The 25960-nt window shown below is 46.6% G+C and overlaps 1 protein-coding gene across 1 annotated transcript; it reads left to right on the top strand.

Annotated features, from left to right (window-relative positions):
* Positions 1 to 20083: 20083 nt before the first annotated feature.
* On the top strand, positions 20084 to 24033 carry MYC (MYC proto-oncogene, bHLH transcription factor). The gene is made up of 3 exons (XM_074841767.1): positions 20084 to 20214; positions 21158 to 21872; positions 22897 to 24033. The coding sequence occupies exons 2-3, from the start codon at positions 21173 to 21175 to the stop codon at positions 23457 to 23459; spliced, it is 1263 nt and encodes a 420-aa protein (XP_074697868.1). The 5' UTR covers positions 20084 to 20214; positions 21158 to 21172; the 3' UTR covers positions 23460 to 24033.
* The last annotated feature ends 1927 nt before the right edge of the window (positions 24034 to 25960 follow it).

The following is a 25960-nucleotide window of genomic DNA, read 5'->3' as shown; positions in this document are numbered from 1 at the left end:
GCACTAATCTCACTATGTATGGTTCACAGATTTTAAGGTCAGATGTTTAGGATCATCCAAGCAGTATAACACAAACCATTGAATTTCAGCCAGAATTTCACCCACATCAGTTCTGTACATTCAGTTCAGTAGATTGCTTGGTCAACACCTTTCAGCTCAGTGAGATCTTTGATTTCAATACAGCCAGTTCCTTTCTATTTCCTTTGAAAACAATGGCTAAGGTTAGAGGAAAACAGGAGACAACAACAACAAAACCATCTCCCTCAGCGCAGCTCCCTCCCCACCCCAGAAAGTTAGTGAAAAATTCTGAGTAATTTGCACCAGAGGCACTCAGATTTTATGCAAAATGCCATAAAGTGGAAAATACCTGGTGACAGCTCCATACTGAAGATGCTGCAGCCCTCAGTGGCCTTATATAAAAAGCCATAATACACATAAAAGTCTAATGTGCCTTCAAAATTACCTCATCTTTTATTTAGAGGTTATTTCACCCTTGTCTTCCTTTATCGCTCTTTATATGAGTGAAGTGAGGAAGCTGGACAAAATTGAGGCAATTTAGGTTACTAAGTGGAACTAGAGTTTATGGTCAAACTTAGATTCTGAAGGAAGAATTCCCCATCACCACCCCCATAGCCAACCCACCTCCGCTTTGCACTCAGCTTTATGTAGGTGTTTCTTCTCAGCTCCAGCTCCCACCCTCTGCCTGTTGATAAGGCTGTCTACTAAAAGAGGAAAATACAAACAGAAAGCTATGGAGGGCAGGTGGATGATGGATAAAAATAGCAGCGGGCTTTTTGTAGTGGTGTCCTTTGTACCATTACAGTGAAAATTTTGGCAGCATTTCTATTTCATGGGGTCAGTATCTCCAAGGGGGAGCGACACACGTACACCCTCCCTGCCCAACTCTGCCCCCCCCCCCCCCCCCCAAAAAAAAAAAAAGGCTATAGGCTGAGTTTTTGGCATGTTAGTGACATGAGTTAGAAATCAGCTTGAACCACGCAAAGACAACACCCATGAAAACAGTGGAAAACCCCTCTTGGAGCATAGGATGATGGAGGACGCAGGAGAGAAGTCATTCTGCCACTCCCAGCTCCAACTTCCTTGGCAGCCTGAACTCACACTCCTTTCCCCCATCTTTCTGTTGTCTCCCCTCCACCCCTTACCTATTTCAAGGCTACTTGGAGCAGGCTGTCTCTATCTGCGCAGCACCTGGAAGACTGATTATGATCTCTAGGCTCTACTGTAACATAAATAGTGAGACTTCAGTTGGCTCCGAGGCCCACATATCTCACCAACTACTAAGTTAAAAGTTCCTACTTGGAAAAAAAAAAAAAGAGGGAGCTATTAATTTTAGAATTAGCAGTAGCAGCAGATTCACAGCTAATATTTTCCCATGCAAAACAGAAATAGTGCTGAGGAGCAAGATGCAGTCATTGAGGAAAAAAATACCAATATTATTTTTTCTTCCTCTCCAGAAAATTCTTTATACTCCCAGATATCTCTCCTATGCTTGCTGGTATAAATTATCCTTAAACCTATGGGGATTAAGACAACATTTGCATAGAGATTGATTGTCTCCTAACGGTCTGCTGTAGCCTTCCAGTAAAGCTGCTAATACTGAGTATCTTCCAAGACCAGATCCCAGACCCATGTCTGCAATTCTCACTCTGCTCCAGCATTGCTATTGCATTCTGTTCCTCTGAAGGCCTTCTCCAACAACTGTTATAATCTGCCAGTGATATCACTGATGCGCCCCCCCTCATCTGGACAGATACGGAAAACTTTCTGCAAACTGCTGAGCAAACAGGTTTTGCTGGCTCCTGTCTCTTAAACTGCCAAAAAAAAAAAAAAAGCTCCAGATCCAAATATCTAAGCTCTGACTTTCAGTAGAACTGAATTATGCAGTGAAGTCAAATTCTGAAATTTCAGTTCAGATGTAGTTTAAATGCAAACCTGTGGCTTTCAGACTTATGATACACCTAAGTGGCAACAAATCAAAAGTTTTCTGAAGTTGACTGAGAAATTAATTAGTCCCTTCAGGTAGATATTCTTCTGTATGCTTTAGAGGATGACACAGATGTAGCTTAACTCAGTAGCTAATCAATGATTTAATTTTGATCCCTAACTAAATGAAGCTTGATAAATATCAGACACTTTTAAATTGGGTTTAATTAGTGTTTATGCATGTATTTGAGGGCTCTGATTCACAAACTGTGGCAACTCCATGCTGAAGCAACCTAACCTTGTCTTCTGCTAGAAGCTACTGCCCTGTGACCATTTCAGAGGCAGCAGATGGTCCTCAGACATGCAGGACTTGGTTGCCCTCATCCTAACGGAAAGTAATCTCATAAACCTTATCAAGATGCCTGCATTCAAAGGGAGCTATGTTGGTGATGTGGAGGGGGAGAAAGGGACATCAAAGAGGCAGCCGGGGAGGGGCCCAGCTTTGAATTTCCAACTGTGGGTAAGAGGTGGTTCAGGAACAGCTGATGAGAGTGATGAGCAGCACAGAAAGACGTCAGCATGGGGAGAGATGGAAGAGATTGCATCTCTTTCCTTCGGAGACTATGCAAACAAGGAGTGACATAAAAGAATTAATAGTCTAGAGAAGCTATGGGTACCTACCATGTCTCCCAACACACAAGAGCTCCTACCAAACCAGAGACAAATGCAATTCAGCAGATGGATATTTTAAGGGTAAAAACACTGCAGATCCCATTCTCATCATCGGTCAACATCAGAACGATATCAGAAAACAAAGCACAGCCATGGGTATAGCTCCCAGTTGGCCTTATAGAGAAGACTACTCTGCTCCGGGGAGAAGGAAGGCTGAGCACAAGCCATGCCATGCCTCTTGCCCTCTGGGCTGGAGCAGGCCCTGGCCTGCTTTGTGCGCCAGCACAGACACAGCCGGTCAGGTGGAGAAATTAGCCGGAATCCAAAAGGTGTGAGATTCTTATCAGGACCCAGCATTGCACTCAACAGGGAAGGAAAGCACGAAGGCAGAAGCCAACCACATGGTGTTGAAGATTACAAAGAAACACACTCTAGGGACACATTATTCCTGACACTTGCCTACTCCTCTTCAGAAGTCACCAGTATCGGGGTTTGTTGAACCATTGGGCTGACAGTGCAATTCTCAGGCTTCCATACCCCAAAATTGAAGCTAACAGCCACCACTTCCCAATGGAAATTATCACAATCCCACCAGCTAACTAGCTCTGTCACATTATGGCTTTCCTAGATGTAGCATGCACATACATAGCACATATTGGACTGGTGTGGAAAAACTACATCCCATGGGCAAAGGAAAATATGCTCCTAAATGTGCAGTTTTGCCAGTGTAACCACATTGGCCCTTAGGATCTCTGCCTGGAAAGCTGCTGTGCTGGAAGTCCATGCTTCCTCATGCTGTGACATAATAAGGGTGTGCATTTATCTATCATACTTCACTTTAAATAAATATCAATATTTTTTCCTCTGGGCTCTCCTTTCTCATTTTGTCAAGAGCAATGATTATATCAGAGCCAACATTATGATGCAAAATTAGAGGGAAGCAAATGCATTAGAAAGGTGGCATCAACTGAAGAGATGTGATGGCTCCTCACATTAGCTCAAACATCTTTCTCCCTGAAGTCTGGCCCTAGGTGTAAATCGAAGAAGCCTGACGGGACATAAAAAGAAATATTATCCTGTTGACCCAGTTTTCATAGAGAGCAGTGTGTATAATTATTTTGGCCACTTGCAGTTGATAAACCAATCCCATGTGAGGTTAAAAATTATCCAGGCATTTACTGGTGACACAGCAGTACGCTAGAAACCTGCACAGCAAACCTGCTCAGCCACAGCTATGCTGGAGGGAGGTGTGGTGAGGCATGATCCAGGACTGATATAGCTCTGCTTGCAGATGTTCTCAGCACAGAGAAAGCTCTACAGGCTTCTGCTTAGATGGTTTATTTTGTTCAAAAACAGTAAAATAAGTGATACCACAAATACCTTCTTTTGTGATAAGGTAGGAGCTGCACAAGGACTGTGTGTACTGTGCTCCAGCCTGCAGGAATATCATTTTTAAGCAGTAAATAAAACACTCTTGGAACTACTGCATTGCTGCAGGAAAACCACTCCCCATGGGAAAATTTATAGTACTAACAGTGCAATTTTGTCTATAAATAGCATCAGTGCAAAGGATTTCTGCCATAAAAGCTGTGACACAGAGTGCCCCTTCTTCAGGCCCCAGCAGATGCCATCATGCCTGCAGAAGTCCACAGCAGAGACTAGGAGGAATTTGCTGAGATAGCATCCTCCGTGTCTGTGCTGATGATGCCACTCCTGTACATTACCAGGCTATGATCATCTGCGCCGGGGACTGCAGTGCTGAGCTCAAGCAGTTGAGGTTCACACAGCATGTTTTCTCCACGGACGAGGCTGGTGCTCCCAAGTAGCGGGGCAGCACAGGTTGGGCAGCCAGGTGTGAACACAACCTCCAGATGTTCAGTGGGTTCTGCAGCCCTGGAAAAAGGTTTCTGGAAGAAATCCAGCACGGTACAAATGCAGCCCCTCACAAATCACTGCCCTGTCACTCCCTTTTGTCATCCCTCACACAGCCTTGGTGTCCCTTCCCTCATTTCTCAGATTTTCACTTTATTTCTTCACAGGTTGAAAAGGACTAGAAGACAATTTATATATCTATATAATTTTGGTTTTATGTAGAGCGCAGAATCTTTTTAGACCACCCAGCTGGGGTGTGAGAGACAAGGATTTATATGTTTTCATTTTTCACAGCTAAAACATATTTTTTTTTGTATTTGATGTGTTGCAGAGCCTCAGTGAATCCTTAGAAATAAATAGTGATATAGCTGTTACTAATTCTTTTAAAATTAAGCAACCTACTTGGAAAAGCACTTTCCCTGTAACTTAAGGCAAGAGCACAAATGGATATAATTATATAGGCATAACTTTCTATTCTGTCTTCGTTTTGTTTATGTCATTTGGGAAGGGATTTAAGTTCAGCCAAAACATTCCGATTCCTATTGGGAAAAAAAGGTGAGATTCTTAAGATAAATGAGAATTACACTACACAGTCTAATACAGTGGTATTAATGGTAACGGTATAATGCACCATACAAAAAAATCTAATACCTGTATCTTCCATTACAGCTTATATCCTGATTTCATGCAAAATTGGAGTAAGCTATTAATAGCAGTGGACTTCCTAAAGATTTACTCTGAATTAAAATATCTTCATCTGCTCTTAGCATGCAAACTGCTAATACTACTCTAATACAAACACAACTGAACTGTAAACCAGCTCATTACATCTCAAGTCTGGGCTAAGTAATGAGCGTGCTACATTAAAAACATCAGTACAGGCAAGTTTTCCTTTAACAAGATTTCCTCAAGACTGGACAGCTAATGAACAGGGTTTAATCATGATACTGAACCATTTTCCAGGAATTATTCTGATTTGCACTCAGGTACAGCAAGTTCACATTGGACATAAGTATAGTGTGTATCCATGGTTTGATGGGTTGTTTGGTCCATATCCCTGTGAGATACCATGTTTATAACATGCCTTAGTCGTATCTTCCAGGGAAACCCAAATCATGCTCCCTGTGACACAGCTAGTGACAACACAGTCATAAGGACATTTCTTCTCAGCAAGCCAAGCACAATACAGGTCCTCTGCTGAGAAGAAGACACTTTCCCTGCCCCCAAAACTAACCAGAAATTATCGTACTGTGGTCCTTGTTCGCTCAGTGCCAGTTTGCTGTGGAGGCCCAAATACAACCCCAACTGAATCTTCTCTGATGGCTAAAACAGTGTTGTCGGGCCCCCATTGCTGCTCTGTTGGTACTGCTGTGCCCTGGTGGCACTCAGATGCCACCCAGTGCCAGCTTGGCATTGACAACCACCCAGTGTCAGCTTGGCATTGACAGCCACCCTGCATGAAGTGCTGTGGGTGGGAGAGGCAGGTCCCAGCTCTTCCCTTGCTTCTGCTTTCATCCTGCAGAGATTGTGCTTTTCACAGCTCGGTTATTAAGGCAGATGGTTGCCTGCAGAGCCCAAGGCAAATGGACAGATGGGCTCTCCTCCCCTCAAAACTATGAGCAAGAGCTTGCTGACCTTGCCTGTTTTCTTGGCTGACATCAGTCAAAAAAAAACTTTACCATAGCTTCCATTCCTGCTTCCACCTGGGGTCAACTGGGACCAACGCAAATCTTAGTTTTTCTTATCTACCTGCGGAGACCCAGTATCAGGTTGGGGCTTGCCACTCAGAGATGAACTTGAGCTAGTCCTAAATTCGATGGTGCTTTCACCTTCTTTTGAACTCACATTGCTCCCCTGCTGCATTTGTTCCCAGATCTGATCAGGCAAGGAAACATTCAGCGCTTCACCTCTATATACACCAAGCAGCACATTACCTTTGTTCATATTAATAATTACATGTATTTATGATACCATAAATGCTTAGAAGAGCCTTCAGGATCCATGTGGCTTGGGAGGAGGGAAGAAGAGATAGTAGAGAATATAAATATAATATTTAGACTAGATATTAGGAAGTATTTCTTTACAGAACGGGTTGTTGGGCTTTGGAATGGGCTGCCCAGGGAGGTGGTGGAGTCCCCATCCCTGGAGGTGTTCAAGAGGCGGGTTGAAATGGCGCTTGGGGATATGGTGTAGTTGGGATCTGTCAGTGCTAGGTTAACGGTGGGACTAGATGATCTTCAAGGTCCTTTCCAACCTAGATGATTCTGTGATTCTGTGATAAAGGAAAAATGGATATGGAAATACGCTGACCTCAGAACAAATTGAAACTGGTGCTGGTACAAGCTCTCACATTGGAATAACTCTGATACATCACCTGGTGACCAGCTCCATCTGATGCTGTTTCCCTGGAGGTAGACATGAGAAACTACAGAGGGAAATAAAAATAGATGTAACACAACCAGTGCTGCAAAACCCTGAGAAATTTCAGCCCTCACCCTCCAAAGCCAAGAAGGGATCACCTGTGTGTAAAGACAATATGCAGAACCTCAGGGAGGGTTAGTTGACTTCTGGCAGTCCCTTCTGACCTAAATTTTCTATGATTCAACTCATGAAAGTAGGACAAGGGGGAAAAATCCCAAAATATCCTTTATGGTGAGAGCTAAAAACGTCAGTTTGGTCCATTTGAAACATATACAATCCCTCCTCCAACCTCTGCAACACAATTTCACATATCGATGCCGTGGGAGCCACAGCCAGAACAAGGAGACAAGCAGGTACTTGGTGGGTCATTGAGGCCTTTGCATTTGGACCAGAAAGTATTGCAACGATTTAAAAATTACACCAGAGTCAGTGAAAAGAAGGCTGTAGAAACTTATTGAATATGACAGACCTGCCCTAAAGGCTTGTGAGCTTTAGCAAACCCCTTAAGAAGCCTAGTTTGAAACAGGAATTTGTGACAGAATTCCAAGTCAACAGCTTTACTGTAAACATTTTACACTAAAGTCAATCTGCTTTCCTTCCCTCTTTTATAGTAACATTGCCTCATGTTCTTTCCCAGAAATCTGTTCTTTGCACTGCTTTGTTGTCCTACAACCTTCCACTCAAAGATGTCAAAACATAAAAAAGCAAGGAATATTGCATCCAGCAGAAACAGGAGTGGAGGAAACAGGCAATGCCATGGAGTATAATGGCCCAGCAATACATTCTGGTGTCATGAAGCTGATCTGATTTCTCGGTAACAACAGGGCAGACCTGCTGAACTGAAGAGGAAAACTGCTGGCTTTTAGCTCACAGAGCTCTTGACTCACTGCTGAGCAAAAATCCCTCACCTACTTGCTTCAGTCAGTCCTGCTTCACTCCAGCTACAGGAATCACACAAGTGGCCCATTACGAGTGAAAGCTCTTCTCCAACTGCCTATATGGTCTCCATATCAGAAGATTGTGGGTGAAACTGGAATGTAGCCTTGCCTACAGGGCTCAGTCTAAAAAAAGGATTACTCAGGGAGTAGAAATCCAGCACAGAGATTGGGAATTTAAGAACCCCTCTTTAGCTCCCCATCAAGAGTGGGATCAGCAGGTGGGACCCACAATGACATCACTGTCCATGCCGAGTTTACAAGCACCCTCAGGTATGCCTCTGAGCTCCCAGCTACCCACGCTTTAATCTTATTCCCAGAGACTCTGCCTAAGGCAATGAGGGGCACCAAATTTTGTGCTCAGTAAGAATATCAAACCATTCCCATGTCCCAAATTTTTCCCTTCCCACTCCCCTTTGGACACTGGTCTAGCCCACAGTCTTTCACCCTGCAACCTATTTTTATCTTCCCTTCAGAGGAAGCAGCATTTACACCAGTTCAAATCCTCCAGCTCCCTCGAGTGCAGGCTGCTGGCCTCTATTTACACGTCACCTCCAAAGCTTTCATTTGGCAGGCAGTCTGGAAAATGCCAGCGTGCTACATTAACCTGCATTTCTTTCTTCATTCACCATTCTTAATCAGTGTTTGGGAATGTATTAACATGGGGCTAAGCCACAAAGTTTGCATCTGGGATTTTCTCATGTTCGGAGGAGCTGAGCTAGCACCAGAGCCTGGTGAAGAGTCACCCCTTCTTCACGTAGCACCTCAAAGCTAGCATACAGAGTGACTCCCTGTTACAGAATTCCCTCTTCTGCTTGAACATACAGTCACTGTGATTTTTTTTCCCCTGCTTTCCCAACTCTAAGCCTCCAAACAGTCATTTGGTCCAGATACTGAAGCTTTTTCAGAAACTACCAGCATTTCTAGCTTAGCCAAAGTCTTTGCCTTCAGGCAATGATGTAACAAAAAGGGAGCAGGGGTAGTGGATGAGTTAACATTAAATCTTTCTATAGCCACTTTAGGAATTAATATATGAGCTAGTTATTACTGAGTTTCATGTGTGTGTGTGATAGATGAGTCTAAGTTTGCAGCAAGATAGTTACTCTGATACCACAGGCTCTGAAATAGCTGCAAGGTCAAAGAGAGGTGGCAGAGGAGACAAGATGACCTCCTCTGCCCTTCCTCAGGTGGCCCATCTCACCAGCCAGGTGCTAGGAGGCAAGCTGAGGTCTGAACTTCACACACCACGATGTCATAGGGAAACATGTAAGTAACAGTCAGCATAACCAAGTGAACAACCCTGCTAAGGATAACTACCAGACACAGCATTGTGCCAAGGACAGAAGTTACTGAGGCAAACTACCAGCACACATCTGTAGATGACCACCCCTCTTCTTTCACCAGATCTTTCCCTTAGGTTTTCAGCAGTACCAACTCATTTGGCAGTAGGGGTAGGTCTACACTTCACCTTTTGTGCAAAGCAGTAATTCAGTGATGCACTGACATATCTGAGGCACTCAGAGCTACCCAGCTTATTGTACAGGCCCTTCTCCACCAATTGCTGATCTCAGAATACACTGTAAAACCTGTATGGGCAAAGCAAGGTAAGTGAATTTTGTCTAAGCTCTGAGCTGCCATGGGACTACAGGTACTGAGGTCTGCTGGATTAAAGATGTTCAATATCTGTCTCGATCATAATATTGCAGGCACATAACATCACCTACACTCCTTATGCTGTATCATTTTGAGTGACCTACAAATGAGTTCTCCAATTTTCCAAGTACAGAAAAGCTACGGGCAGTTGGGAATCTTCATCACACAACATAATCCAGGAGATTTCCCATTTTTGGATTCCTGGAGAACATCATCTACTCAGTGTTTGGCAAACAGCAGCTTCTGGGACTCTGAGGGAGGTGTACGACAACTCTCACGTTGCCAGCAGTGCAGGAGAGAATGACCGAGAATGTAAATGTAAGGATGATCTTGCACCTTCCAATTAGAAATATCACGACTAAATTCCACAGCAAACACACACAGCCTTTGGCTTCACAGACATAATATCATCAGAGATCATTCTCTTTTTGTTTTGAGGGAAAAAAACCAAAGGAAGCTGAGAAAAGCATAAACTGAAGACAGACACACTTTCTGGTTAAATATTATAGCACTAACAACATAATAGTTGTAGATATTAGCACATTGTGGGGGCTGGCATACATATCTACCTAAAGTTCTCATCACATGTGTAGGTAGAACTTGATATTCTGAAGCATTCAGTAGTCTCAACTCTTAATTCATAGAATTTTTGTGATGGTCCATTAAAAAAAAGAAAAAAAAGAAAAAAAAAACCAAAACAATGCACAGTACTTAGTAAGGAGCAGAGCTAGATGGACCTAAAGTGATATATTCTTATTTTTTATTTCTGTTCTCACCAAAAGTGAGATCCATCTCTCATTGCCCATTCCCATGACACTCACAGGAGTGTATATCTACACTGGAACTACACTGGAGCTATATCGGTATAGGAGGGTTATCCTAGATCCTTTAGGCACTATGGTTTGGATCTGCAGATAAGTCCAAATGAAAGTGAATAGGAAGGAGAGATGTTCCCTGCTTCCCAAACAGACAGGCCACGATAGGTTAGAGAAAATCTGGGGCTTCCTAGATTCCCTTGCTGTATTCCTGTATGATGTGTTGGTCCTCTAAACTTCCCTCCCCGCTCCCTATTGCACATCTCACAAGCCCTCTCAGAGCTAACCAGGCAGTACGATCTGTAAAACACACTTGGCCCTACATGATGGGGTCTGAGCATGGTTAAGTGCCTTTGCAATACAAATGATAACAGTAACAATAATGGTTGTAGCTCACTCAGGACCTCTTCTTTCCTTTCTAAGGCTGGGTGTAAATAATGTTCTTATCTTCTAAGAAATACCTCTGGCATCTCTGACTAGGCGATAAGTAGAAAGAAGAGAGACACTCTTAACTGCTGATCAAGAGGGAGAAGAGTGATTAGCATCCTCTGGGGAACACCTTGTTGATGATGGCTGCTTTGCATTGTTGAGGTGTAAGAAGCACCTACATTCCTCCTCCAGACCTCTCAGCTGCTGATGAAGTCAGTTCTACATTAATCCCTCAGCACACTCCTAGTCAGCCCAATTTCTGATCAAAGCTTTTCTTGCCTCTGCAGTCATAATTGCAACCCTCTGTAACCCTCCCCAGTTTGAGAAAGGGACATAGTCTGAACATCAGTAGGAAAAAAGACTGTATTTAAGCAACACCAAAAATCTTCTGAAGTAAGAAAATAAACCAAAAACATCCTGCAGAGGGACTAATTAACAGAAAGGCTGAAACAATTTTTGGAGTTGTCACACTGGGGGTTGTGGCCATAGTTCCCTGGTAGCTGGGTTTGATAGGCTAGGCCTCAGCAGTCTCGTGGAATTGCCCATCAGTGCACAGTGCACTGCCCCTTCTGGAGGTTTAGCCCAGTTTCTGCCGTGCACAGACTTAACCAAGGCAAGAAGCAACAGGCTCAGTGAAACAGCACTGCTTGTACAAGGTCAAAGACTGGACTAACACGCAAGGTTTCTGAAACTCACTTAATCTCGAGGAGGAGTGGATCAATGCAGATGTGTGGGCACAACCCACTGCATTGATTTGCATTGTGAGTACCAACAGATCCAAGCTCTCTGTCCTCACCACCCTCAGCAGTGCAAGCAAATGGCATTCATGTGGCTCTGAACCCACGCTGGGATCCAGATCCAGGATCGCAGCCAGACCCAAGATGGTTAGTCTGGGTAGCACCGCCACACAGCCTGACATCTTCTTGCTGAGGCCTCCCCAGCTTGGGCAACAAAACACAGATATAAGGACATGCACATTTAGGCTCTTTCTGCACAGCAGGATCAAACTGTGCTTTAAACATCTCAGAAAATATCTGTGAAAGAATGTCCCTCCATCCCAGATATACTTGGTCTCCTGGCAAAGGTGGGCCCCAACGTTGTGTGGGCCTGGTTGCACAATATGAAAAACATGCCAACCAGATCAGAAATACATCTATATCTAGCAACAACCTACATTTGGATAGTGTAGGAAGAAAATACAACCTCACACTTCCAATTACAGCCCACCTCTTAAATTAGGCAATCCTAGCCCATAGCAATGATGTCCTTTCTCCCCTCTTCTTACACTTTTTATCTCTCCATATTATTGCTCACATGAAACATCCATTTTCAAGTATGGCATTTCCCTTTCTAATAAAATGCAGCAGGAGGTTCCACAGGTTAATTATAAATTGGTTTAAAAAGCATTTACCAAGAAGTGTTTAAAATCCATTTCCCTTAATTTCATTTGATGCAGCATATGTCTTGCAGTGCAAAAGGGAGATGCGGCTTTATTGCCACTATCTGCCAGATGAACATGTTCATCATCAACAGTGCAGGGAGTGATAAGTCCCTTATCTGATACAGAGAGACAAAACACTCCCTCTTTCTTATCAACAAATTGAGTTATCAGCCAAGTGAAGTAGTTTTTAGGTAGCCTTTCTGACTGCGTTTTGCTTTTAAATCCATACTGGCAGCAAATGTTCATGGATGTATTTGCCTCTCTTATGCTCATTTCAAAATGCAGCAGCAGCCACAGATAAGAATGCTTCATCTCCCCAAGACATCTGGTCTGAGTGCTGTTAAACAGTTCTGAATTTGCTCTGATTGCTGGTAAACTAAACTACACCAAAAGTAACAAAAATGATTCTAAAACAATCATACAAAAACTTAGAGGAACCCTTCATGACCAAAGCCTGCTGACATGACCATCACTAATGGCTTAGGCCACATTTCTCAGTGCTATCCCTTACTTTTGGGTGCCTGACCTGAGAGAATTAGGACCCAGAAACCTTGAAAAGTGCAAGCCCTGATCTAGCCAAGGTAAGGCTTTGCCTATACCTGGCTATGTATGTGCAAATCCATTCAGAATGAACTGCACAGCAAAATAAAGCTAGAGTTAGGGTTGTCAGCCATGTGACATTATGAGGAAACTGTAACAACTGAATGCATTAAAAGGTTTTTAGGTGTGAAGAGTTAGAAACCATCTGACATCTTTTTAGAACTCAGTCTGATGGTATGTTCCCTGCTGGCGTGATCTGTGCTGTGAGCAGCTACTCTGAAAGGCGTTGCACAGAGTACTACCCATGAGAAAGGTGTCAGCATCGCACTAACGTGAGCAGAGAACGAACGTGCTCAGTTGTTGGCACGTATTTCTCAGTGATGAAGTCAGTATCATTTTGGTTGAGTGTGGCTGGAAAGTTAACATCATTGGGATAGCACTGGAGAGGATTCATCCCTGACTGCAGGGGTCAACTGTGCTCATTCCCAACTCACCAACATAATTTCTAAATGTGGCTGTTCTCTTCCATAAACCAGCCCCAAGAAGACATGACTTGATAGCAGAAACTCATGGAGGAGACACTTTTAAGTTAGAAATGTTTCTTGTAAATACCTACAAACTCCCTGCTACAAGCTCATCTTCCTCCCTCCCATAAAGACATGATCAAACAGGAGCTCCAAGATTAATATAAGGCTTGTCGACAAGAACGAACATCATCATTTCACCTGCTGAGCAAGACAAGCAAAACCCATGAGTGCTCTTGAGCTTGCTCAGCACAGAGCCAGACAAAAGAGCTCAGACAATCTTCACCAGCAGCTTGAACCAGAGCTCTGGACTTTGCACTGATTCAGATGAGTAGATTGCATACGTCCTTCCACCTCCCCAAAAAATCAAATACAATCACCTAAGAGCTTCAACAACATCAGTAACACCTTCAATCTCCAGTGTTTTCCAAAGCCCATACATAGCTACTTTTTTAGAGATTCTCCCTCTACAGTGCTTTCTTTCCCAGAATGTTTTCCTGTGGCTGAACCTGTTAATTTGGTAGCAATCAGATGCCTCATCTTTAAAGCAGCTATTTTGCAACCAGCTGCATTATTCCTGGAAGGGTTGTATACTCTCACCTGTTTGTAGACAGGACAGGATTGTTGGATATTAATTCTTGAAGAGACAAGAGATAATTATAATAATGGCCCAGCTGACAATAGTTTCAATAGTTTCCAGCCTTGCTGTCAGCTGACACATTCCTTCCTCCAGATAATATCTGATACACTCAGATAGTTCTGAAGCTGTGCCTCCACAGGACGTGCCATAAGAACTACAGCAAACTCCGTGCTCCTCTGTTTTCATCCCAAACTTGCAAGAAGTTGTTACAGAAGGGATTGCTTATTTTTCTTGAACATTAATAAGAAACCTGCCTTCTAATCCTTCCCTCCCTTCCAGCTGTGCTGGTGTTCTGGAGCTCCTTCCCATCCCCGATGGCATTAACGCTGAGTGGAGGGGGACTTTCTGCACTTGCAGATGCAATATAGCAGTGGCTCCACATGCATGGGTATGCAGAAGGACTCATTCCTGCTGCCTCACACATGATATTCAGTCCTGTGCAGGACCCAGAACAGGGAGCATGATTCAAAAACTCTCCCCCACCAATGTTGAAGGGCTAGAGGAAGGCGATGGGAGAAGCTCTGATCCCATCTTGGCTCTGAAGATCAAGGCTTTTAAAATTAAAAAGTCTTGACAGTGTTGGTACCTGAAAGGATCATTAAGTAGTTGCAAACAGCCTTAATACTTTAAAGAGGACTTAATCAAGTAGAGCTGGGACGTCTTGACAATCTGATAATTGCAGCATAAAATTCAGAGAATGCAGAGGTCGTGGAGATGCATGACTGGCCTTTTGGGGCTGATTGTTCTGAAACAGCCCTTCTTTCTCTTTTTGAAGAGAAATTTAAATTACCCAGACTTTCAAAAATAACTGTTTATCTTTCACAAGAGCCTTGAAGATCTTCTCATTTATCATGCCCTTAAATCAGTGCAGATTTCCTGTAATTCACCCTTAATCCACAGCTGGACAAAACTTTCTATCAAGGAATGCCAAACTGCTGGTTTTAGTTCAGTCCCTCCCACTTATCCATGTCAAAAGGTGTTAATTTGTGTAGGAAGGGCCGATTCAAACTCTACTCATATTTTTGGGGCTGCTTCAAGGGACTTAGATTAGTTTACAGGTAGTATATTTAAACAACAAAAATAGCTAGCATTACATAGCTGGTATTGAGATTCTAAAATAGTATATGCATCTGAATAGTTTTATTTTATATAGTTAAGAATAAACTTATCAAGGGCTGCCCTGTTAGAAAACAAACTAAAATTTGATACCCAAGACACTCTGATGGTTTGAAAGAATTGCAAAGTGAAACTGTCTGTAAACAAAGTTAAATTAACAGCTGTGGTAATTTTACCTTGAAGCAAAAAAGGTGAAGGTTGTAACACAATGGAAAGACCAAAGATGATAAAAAGGATTTTATTCTCTGTATTCAAAAAAGTTAGTTACATTGCAGTGAAGATATTTTCCTTTCTTTCGATCCTGATGTCCTCTTCAATTTTACAGTCACATAGAGCAGGATAAAGCAGGTCAAATACATATGTGTGTGTCTAATGCCAGACCACCTTTAAAAATCACTAATGTTTCTGTTTCACTGAAGACTTGATTTCATATGCAGCTACAGATTGAAAAGTTAACATCTAATATGTTTGGTTTCAACAACCAAAAAATGAAAAAAGTCCTAACTCTGAATCCTGTGTGGGATTGTTTCAAATCTCCTTTGTTTGATTTGAAGACTGGTGTTTGCAGGCCAAGGCAGAGGAGTGGTTCAGGCTCTGTCCCAGTTCTCTTGATGACAAAACTTACTTTTCTGGGACTTCAGTGGGTTTCCATGAAGGACGTGGTACTCGCTACAGTGCTGAGGGAGTAATTTAATATCAACATAACCCTTTCTTTCCCCATCCCTCTACCCATTTAATTTTCTTCTATTTCCTTCTATGTGTTGCCCTTTTCCTGGTGGGAATAAATGGCCTGAATTTTTCTATAGTGAGGATCATAGGCTGGCAGATTATGAGAAGCATGGTGCAGAGGAAGAAGCTGCCATGTTTGCTGCAAGCACTCTTGGGCACATTGCTGAGACCATGTGGGAAAGTAAAATAAATATATTACTCCAGATGCCACTTCCACTGACCCCATGACATCACTCTCTGAAGAAGGACATCCACAAGGCGAGGATGCACAGCCTTGGCTTCCAACAGCGGACGAGAGCTTAGGATTCAATATGCACTACTCCTAGTTTAAAACTAGTTCCTTTTTTTTTTTTAATTTATTTTGTGATACTGTTGTGAACCTCACTTTCATATCTACTGATGACACATCATCCACAAAACCCACCGTTTTCTCCTGCACACTTTATCATCATTCTAAAGACTTGTAGCCTATGGCTGGAGCTGCTATACTAGGCTAGCTATGATGGAATCTGCAGAGGAGCTGGTCCCTCTTCATCTTCAACAGGAGGTGTATTTCTGTCTCTGTTTTTCACCACGGTACACAGACAAGGACAGTGGCCCTCCCAGACGTCTGCATTTCTGCGAAGATCGCACTGGGGAAGTCCGTTGAGAAGGTACTTGCTAGTGCAGCATATGAGTCTTTCTGAGCCTGGAAAAGGGGGGTAGGAAGATGTTTTTAATTTAGTCAGTTCTGTGCAGCTTGCAGAAATACTGTCAGCTTCTGCCTACACACATCGCACCTCCTATTATTAAAGAAAGTACAGCCACTGAAAGAGATGAAAAAGTAACATGTTTCTTGTCTGGTTTTTACAGTGATAAGGTGAATCCGATTCTTCTTGCCCCTGTAGCGTGGACCTGCTTTTTGGACTGGGGTAGCTGTTGGAGACATCATTCCCTGCATGGGTGCTATCAGACGCACATAGGTGCACTAAACCTCTTTTAACAGGCAGCTCTGAGTGTGAGGACCACATTTGCTTGGGTAAATCTCTCTCATACATGGAGTTAACACTTTCCAGGACTAATTAATATCTGGTTAATGCTTTCCCATTTCTCACCAGTGGAAGAGCAGCAACCTGCAATGCTGTGGTGAAGTCAAGTGAAAGTTTCAGGAGAAATTTCTGAAGATAGCTACGAATTCGTGGTGACCCTACAACTATTAGACAGCTTATTGTCCATTGAAAAAGAAATTGCAGATGTCTCCTGAAAATAAAACATGCAGTAGGTGGCACAGGCACACATAACATTACAAACTGTCTCAGGGGTTTCCAGATGCAGAGAGGTGTGAGAGCTTTTTCCACCATCTCCACTTCTCTCTCAGGTTTTGCTTTCGTTTCTGCTTCTCACAGGTTCCTGCTCTGCCATCACACATAAATTCCTCCCAGGCTCCCAGTTCAGCCCCCTCCCATTTCCTATATATCACTAAACCCCCTGTGTCAAAACAATCACGTTGACTCTGCTGTCTCCTTAATGTTATACTTGTGTATTTATTCTTTCCATATAACAGCTATTTTGTCAAAATGGCCTTTTTACTGAAGATTTATACTTACTGATTTCATACCTTGCCTGTGTTCTTTTATAGCTGGGGCTGGACATAAGAAATCAGAGAGATATGTCTTTCTTCATCCATGCTAAAACTGCCACGTAAGAGCTGTGCTGGTACACCTCAGAGTTGGCTCCCCAAGAAAAAGTGAACTTTCAGTCTGCATGAGACCTGAAGAAATCCTATAGAGTATTTTAAAGACTGTTTCCTCTGAAGGCTGTATTGTTTCAATAGCACATTTCTTCCAATCCTCCTTTCCTGTTTTTCCATTCATGTGAACACAGGGTATTTTAAGAGTCCATCTGCTCATGTTACTTATTCCTCACTTCAAGTCATAATCCTCTGTGATACTACAGTTAATTGCTCTGCCTATGATTATATTGCAATCACGAATGGGATTATGATTTTCAACCCTATCTGTAGTGGAGTAATTTCAAGACATTTCTGTTCCGGCTGAACTTCAACAGCTTTTACAATTTTGAGGACGTTTATTGTGTAGCTGGCTATTCTGATGCTGTTCTTAAATAGATAAAAGTGCCCACACCGTGTTTTACACTAGTTGTAACTAGATCAATTTGGATCTCGCACCTTTCTGGCTGAGTTCAGGCCTGCCTTTAGTCACGTTATTTCCATTCACAGCAGCGAGGTCTACTATAGACAGAGGGTGATGTTATTTAAAAATAGCACAATGTATTTTAAGCCATTTCTGAGCAAGGGTAAATCCAATTCTGAAAATGCCAGTAGGTGAAGCATCTACATCACAACTATACAACAGCTCTTGGTTGTTTTATCGCCCTTTCTGCGTAAAGCTGTCCCTCCTTTAGCAACAGGACACGGGACAGGAGAAAACGGTCCAAATTTTGCTTGCAGCCCTCTGCTCCGGGAGGAGTTTGATGTTTGCAAATACCGCCTGGCGAAACGCTGCTCAAAAGAAATGGTCGACAAAAAACAAAAACAAAAAAAAAAAAAAAGGAAAAAAAAGGAGGGGGGGTTTATATTTGGGGTGGGTGGGTGGGGTGCAGCCCACGGGCCCGCGGGGGGGTCGGGGAGCCGCAGGTGCGCGGGGCGGGGGCTGCGCGCTGCCTCCCGCGGGCGCGGACCGGCCGGGAGAGGGCGCGATGGCCCCACGGTAACGGCGGCGGCCGTGGGAACCCGGGGCCGCCCCCAGCGCCGGCGGGCGCTCTCCGGGAGCGGGGAGGGGGGTCCTCCCGCCTGGCGGGAGCTGCATCTCACCCCCCCGAGGGCTTGTGCTCGCCGTGCGCGTAGGGAAAAAGCTGGGAAGGGGAATGAATAAATAAATAGACCTGTAGGAATAAAAAAATCCCTGCGGGGTGCCCGCGGTGGGGACGGGACAGCCGCATGGAAGCGTTTGGGGAGCGGGGGGGCACACGGGGTGTCCCTTCATCTCCCGCGGGTGCGAAGCGCAGCGGCGGGGGGGAGGGAGGATGCGCGGGGCGCAGCTCAGCGGGGGCTGGCGGCGGCCCCGGGGGGCGGCGGGGGAACCGCAGGTGCGTGAGCTGCGCCCGCCCGGGCGGCGGGAGAGGGTCGGGGGTGTCCCGACCGCTAACGGTGTGGCGGGGCCGCGGTCCCGGCGGGACCCGCCTGCCCGCCGCGATGGGGGGGGGGTCGGGGGGCGCCCCGTCGGGGCTCCGCAGCCGCCCCGGCTCCGCTCCCCTCGGGGGTGACCCAAGGGAAGGGGGGGAATCACCCTGGGACGGGGGGAAGGGGCCGCTGGTGGGGGTCAGAGTCGGGGCGGCACAAGCCGGGGCGGGGGCACAGCCGGGGCCGGTCAGAGGGAGCGTGGCTGCAAGGTGACCCCCGTGGGGCTCTGCCTCCGCCCCCCCGCAGCCTCCTTCTCCCGGTTTAATCCTCAGCAGGCGCCGGCAGAGGCGGGATAATCGAGCGGCGACCGGGGCGGGGGGTGCCCGAGCCACACACGCTCCTTTGTGCCGGCAGCCAGCGCCTCCCCCGCCGCCCCTCGGCCACCCCGCTGCCCCCCCGGGCCCGGCTCGCCCTCGGTGCGCGCCGAAGCCTCTTTGAGGTGGGGAGAGGAGGGTGAAGCCCCTTCCCCGGCCGCCGCCATCGGGGGGCATTGCGCTCTCCCTGCTGGAAAGCCGGCGGGAGGAGGGGAACGACGAGGAGCTGCCTTTTAATCCCTACTCGTATTTTTTTTTTTTTTTTTTTTACTATGTTTACTTCCGACCTCTCCTTGCGCGGCTCGTAGTAAAAAGCCAAAAAAAAAAATAGTAAAATAAATAAAAAGGGCCGCGGAGCGCTGCATCGCCTCCCCCCGGCGCGTCTCCCTCCCGCCCGGCGGAGGCAGGGAGAAAACCGTCGCCGCGGATCTCTCCGCAGCCGAGCGGCGGGAAGAGAGGCGGGGGGGGGGAGAAGAAGCGCGGAGCAGTAACGCGGGGCAGCGCGGCCGCCCCTTCGCGGCGCGCCCTCCCCGCGGCGGGAGCGCGGAGCTTGCGCGCCTGCCAGCGGTAGGCGGGGGCGCGCCGGCGCGCACGGCGGGAGCGCGCCCAGAGCCCCGCGGTACTGCCCCCGCCCCGCGGCGAGCTCCTGCCCGCCCCTAGCTACCGCTTTAAAGGAGGAAAGCAAGTAAACTTCTATTGTACCGGACAGAGCGCGCCGCGCCGCCTTGGACCCTACAGTGTGCTGCACGCCGCGAAGGCGGCTTCTTTCCGCGGCTCCGTGTGTTTTTTTTAAACCGTGGTGGAAGAGAGCTACGTTCTCTCGGCGTTTTGTCTTTTTCTTTTTTTTTTTTTTTTTTTTTTTTTTACCGTCCTTTCCGGCGGTTCTTCTTATTTTTTTATTATATTTTTTTCCCTTGTTTTGTCGTTCCCCGCACCGCCCGCAATAATTGCCTCGCTACGTCTCGCAGCTGGCGCGTTGGAGAAGCCGGTGAGTTGCGGGGCCCCATCACTCGTTTCCCCGCGGTCGTGGCGTTTGGACTGACACGGGCTGGTGACACCCGGGCTGCCGGCGGGGCTGCGCTCCGCGGACGTGGATACCGACGGTCCCTCCCGAGGGACGCTCGTCTCTGCCGGGGCACCGGCGTTCCCCATCCTTTTTCTTGCGCTCGGATTTTAATTTTTTTTTTCTTTTTTTTAGGGGGGGGGCGGGAAAGCATTTGTTTCTCCTGCGTATGCGCGAGCAGGCTATGGTTATTACACATATGGCTTATATGCATATATATATGCGTGTATATATGTATATATGACAAGATTTGGCAAAGTTTGACAAGGTCCCTGCCCGTGCATTGCCAGCACGCCCAGGTGGGTGGCTGGGGCGCAGCCTGGCTCTTGGCTGGAAGCTGCCCGGCGCCCACCGCCCCTTCCCGCCCGGCTCCCGGGACGCGGGCTGGGGATGGCGCGGCGACCCGGGAGGGAAGGAGCTCCGTGCGGGCGCCGGCCGGAGCGGTGCCCCGTGGGAGCGCGGCGGAGGGGCGGCAGGCGGGGAGCCGAGCCGAGCCGGGCGGCGCAGGGCGGCCGAGCTGCGGGAGCCCCTCCGGGGGAGCCGCCGGCCGCGGGGAGGGTGGTCCGGGAGCCGGCGGCAACCGATCCCTCGGTGGATCAGGTCGCGCCGCCCGGGTGTCCTGTCGAGCTTGGGAGAGGGTGAAGGGAGGTCGTGCATTTGATCTTTTTTTTTTCTTTATTATTATTATTTTTTTTTTCTTAATTACGAAACGCGGCTGCGCGTTTCCCCGCCGGCGCGGCGCTGGGGGCCGGGAGGGAGCGCTGCGCGCCAGTGGGGGGGGGGGGCCGGTGGCCCTGCCGAGGCCGGGGGGAGCCGGTCCCCGCGGCGAAGCGCGGCTCACCCCCCTCTCCCCTGCTCCTGCCCGCAGGCACCAGCCGCCGCGATGCCGCTCAGCGCCGGCTTCCCCAGCAAGAACTACGACTACGACTACGACTCGGTGCAGCCCTACTTCTACTTCGAGGAGGAGGAGGAGAACTTCTACCTGGCGGCGCAGCAGCGGGGCAGCGAGCTGCAGCCCCCCGCGCCGTCCGAGGACATCTGGAAGAAGTTTGAATTGTTGCCCACGCCGCCCCTCTCCCCCAGCCGCCGCTCCAGCCTGGCCGCCGCCTCCTGCTTCCCCTCCACCGCCGACCAGCTGGAGATAGTGACCGAGCTCCTCGGGGGGGACATGGTCAACCAGAGCTTCATCTGCGACCCGGACGACGAGTCCTTCGTCAAGTCCATCATCATCCAGGACTGCATGTGGAGCGGCTTCTCCGCCGCCGCCAAGCTGGAGAAGGTGGTCTCCGAGAAGCTGGCCACCTACCAGGCGGCCCGCCGGGAGGGGGGCCCCGCCGCCGCCGCCCGCCCCGGCCCGCCGCCCGCCGGCCCGCCGCCGCCGCCGCCCGGCCTCGCCGCCTCCCCCGCCGCCTCGGCCGGCCTCTACCTGCACGACCTGGGCGCCGCCGCCGCCGACTGCATCGACCCCTCGGTGGTCTTCCCCTACCCGCTCAGCGAGCGGGCCCCGCGGGCCGGGCCGCCCGGCGCCAGCCCCGCGTCCCTGCTGGGCGACGACACGCCGCCCACGACCAGCAGCGACTCGGGTGAGCGGGGACCCACGCGTGCTCGGGGGAGGGAGGGGGGGCTCCGCCGGGGCAGCGGGGGGCGGCCCCGCGCCCGCCTCCCTCCTCACCCCCCCCCTTCCCGCGTGGGCTCTTCTAAATGCCACGTTAGCGAGGCACGGAGAGACTGCCGACGAATTTATTTCCTGGAAAACCAGCCCAGTTTTCCCTCCAGGGGTGGAGGGAAGAAAGGAGCGGGGGGGGGGAAAGGGGGAAGGAAGAGCGGGAGAGAGAAACTTTCATAACGGGGTCAGAGCCGGTCTCCAGCGCGGGGTCCCGGGGCAGCGGGGTCGCGGTGCCCCCGTGGGCTGGGAAGGAGTTAACTCCCGCCCGAGAGCTGCGGGGGGAATGTGCAGTCAGGGAGGCGCTAGTGAAAGTGACTGCAGAGAGTGAATGGGGCTGGGAAAGTTTTAGAAATGCTTCCTTAGGTATTTGACAGCGTGTTCCGCTCCCTCATAAATTTGGTTTGAAAGTGAGTTTCTACTCAAAGCGCTACAGCCTTCTTTTTTTTTTTTTTTTCCTTCCTCCCCTCCCTTGGATTTTCCACAAATTAGCAGATCAAGAGAGATTCAGAAAATGTCTCTGAATACACATGTGTGTTAAGTAAGCTTTCTTTTGAGGCGTGGCCAAAGCCTTCTAAATCCTTAATTAAGGGCAGCTTGAGTCTGGGAGCTTTATTGCGCTGTACTGCTGACAACCGAGGTTAAACTTCCCTTCTATCTTTCATGGGCTCCTTGGAATTATGCAAGATCTTTGAAACTTTTGAAATCAGGGAGCCTGAGTTTGGAGCGAGGTCCGTGTGTCTTATTGCACTTGAAGCCTTGCTTCCTTAAAGGAAAGGCTCTTGGGGGAAGCGGAGTCCAGCAGTATCAAATGGGTTTAAGGAGGGTTTGGTCAATGGGTTCCTCATTGTGCAGCTCAGGAGTAGCCTTCCCTTATAAATACAGTGGTCTTGAGAGTATTTGCACAGATCAGCTTATGAGTAATTTTTTTTTTCCCCTTGCAGAAGAAGAACAAGAGGAAGATGAGGAAATCGATGTCGTTACATTAGCTGAAACAAATGAATCTGAATCCAGCACAGAGTCCAGCACCGACACATCAGAGGAGCACAGTAAGCCCCACCACAGCCCGCTGGTTCTCAAACGGTGTCACGTCAACATCCATCAGCACAATTACGCTGCTCCTCCCTCCACCAAGGTTGAATACCCAGCTGCAAAAAGGCTAAAGTTGGACAGTGGCAGAGTTCTCAAACAGATCAGCAACAACCGAAAATGCTCAAGTCCCCGCACGTCAGATTCGGAAGAGAACGACAAGAGGCGAACACACAATGTCTTGGAGCGCCAGAGGAGAAACGAGCTGAAGTTGAGTTTCTTTGCCTTGCGTGACCAGATACCTGAGGTGGCCAACAATGAAAAGGCACCCAAGGTTGTCATCCTGAAAAAAGCAACAGAGTACGTTCTTTCCATCCAGTCAGACGAACACAGACTGATCGCAGAGAAAGAACAGTTACGGAGGAGGAGAGAACAGTTGAAACACAAACTCGAGCAGCTAAGGAACTCTTGTGCGTAGGAACTCTTGGGCATCGCTTAGAATAACCCAGACTAGACTGAAAATATGATAAAATATTAACGTTTCTAATATCATTCATGAACTACACCAGTCCATCGCGTATGGAACTATTGCAACTGCATGCTGTGCGACTTAACTTGAGACTACACAACCTTGGCTGAATCTCCCAAGGGTTTGGCCAGAACCTCAAAACTGCCTCATAATTGATACTTTGGGCATAAGGGATGATGGGACATTCTTCATGCTTGGGGATGAACTCTTCAACTTTTTTTCTTTTAAAATTTTGTATTTAAGGCATTTTTTCATATGAGAATCCAAAAAAAAAGTTGTCCCCAGAATGCTGTATATATTTACACATCTTATTGCCATGTAAATACCTTTAATAAAGCCTTTATAGAAAAATGTGCAACATTAATACACAACAGTTGTGGCAACTGGATTTATACTTGTCTTGAACTTCTGTGCCATAACATTTCACAGTTTTGTTTTTTATTTAAATACATTTTTCTTTTTAAAATGATTTTTATTTTGTTTTTAGATAAATAAATATTTGCCCAAAATATAATTAGCTAAATCCTGTGTAAAGACTTTGCTTTGTCTCCTGCTGTTGTCCATTAGATGCTTATTTCTATGACATCCCTCTCCCTGTCATAGCAGTGAGCTGACAAAGTAAAAAGGGAGTTAGGTGAGAGGAAATGATGATAGTTTTGCAGCTTAGGAGGGAGTTGAGTTTCTTCCTCCCTACTTCTATTAATTTGAGTAGATAAAATCATTGGTCTAATGTGCTTTGTTGGTTCAACCAGTGTTGCCACCAGAGCCTCCATGAAGGTGGTTGTACCAATGTCTGTCTTGGCCATAGTCATATGTCTGCTGAAAGTAAAGCTGAGGTGTTGTATTTTTACCCCAGTGTATGGGGCTCTGCATTCCCTACAAATAATGTATAATTGCATTTTTGGGGCATGACCTTCATTCTGCACTAAGGACGGGGCTACGTATTTTGAGGGCTGCTTTGTAGTAGGCTCACCTTAATTGCTTCCTGTTTGATTTTGAACAGAAGTTAAATAGGATAAGAAAATAAACTGAGATGGTGAGAGTTGAAGTGGTTAAAACAACAGAGTGGTTTCCATATTTAAGTGCTGAAATCAGCAGAGCCAATCTTCCTGGTCAAATGCCCTAACGCTTTATTAATGTGAATAGATGCTTGGGATTTCAGGGAATACAAAGTTTGAGGACACACAAAAGAGAGCAAAGGAAAAGAATTCTTGAAGACTATGCTTGGACAGATTCCTAACATTTGCCAGACAAATATATTTACATTCAGGAATTGTCTCATCAGCTTTGGATGAACCATAAAGTACTTGCTTGACATAGCTCCTAAGATTAGATTTGTTCTTTTTCTCTCCTCCTTTCACCCATTTAGCTTCACTTTGGTCAGAACTTCAGCAAGAAATCCATGAGCCCTTTGATGTGGGGGAAGAAGGTGCTTTTCAAATAGTTGAACCTTGTACTTTTGATTTTCATAATTCCCGTTAAATACACATTTGCTTGGCTTCTAACCATTCGTGGAGCAATGCTGCCAGATAACACCAGTGCCAGAAACCAAGCTGGTTTTCTATTGCTTTTGAGTTTGGAGCGGGAAGAAGAAGGGTTGAGTGTGGGTGTATATGGGATGGGGGGAGGTAGCATTTTATAGACGGGTAGATGCAAAGCCTAGGGTAACCATCCCAACAATTTTGCACATGGGGCTTCCAAAAGCAGGTGAGTGTCTAGATCCCATTTGATGAAGTGCTTTAGGTGCTGGGCTGAAGGTTTCTTGGGGAAAAAAATAATTCTGTTAGAAAAACAGGAGAAAGCAAGGCTTATTTCTTCAATTTGTCTGCACCACCTGCTTGTAACTGGGTTTATAGAAGAGGTCTGCAGTTGCTTTTTTCAGTGTGTGCTTCAGATATTCGCTGATGAGGAAAAAGAATGATGTGAAATGAAGCTGTCAATTGTATCTGAACTGTAAATCAGGACATCTTCCACCTCTGAATAACAGAAAAGTTCTACCTTTTATTAGACAGGATAACTTATTTTAAAAGAACATGAATTTCACTTGTCTTTTGGCTTGTGCCCAGTTTTAGGAATTACTTTGGAACAGAAGCAAGGTCTTCAAGAATTTCTAGCTGCATCCTCATCCTCTGAAACAAACCAAGAGGTGCAGATCCATCCACAAAGTATGAAAAATACATGTCACCTTTGGGTTCCAGTTTCATGTGTTAGCAAAACCTGCTCACTTCCCATTAAATGAGGTTAGACCACACTGAATAATAAACCTCTTCTTATTTGTTGGCTTCTTAAATCATTTGGAGAATAGTTTGGGTTTTTTCTTCTATATGCAGAAGATCAGTCTCAGTCTTTTGATGAGTAAGATACTTGCAGTTATTTAATTTCTTACTCTGCTCTTTTAATTGAGAATCAGTTCCAGTTACCACTTTCGTACTGGAAGAGCACACCAGATC

This window comes from Strix aluco, chromosome 1 (assembly GCF_031877795.1).
Source record: "Strix aluco isolate bStrAlu1 chromosome 1, bStrAlu1.hap1, whole genome shotgun sequence".
Taxonomy (NCBI): domain Eukaryota; kingdom Metazoa; phylum Chordata; class Aves; order Strigiformes; family Strigidae; genus Strix; species Strix aluco.
The sequence above is the reverse complement of the archived record's forward strand: the minus strand, read 5'-3'. Positions and strand labels throughout refer to the sequence as shown.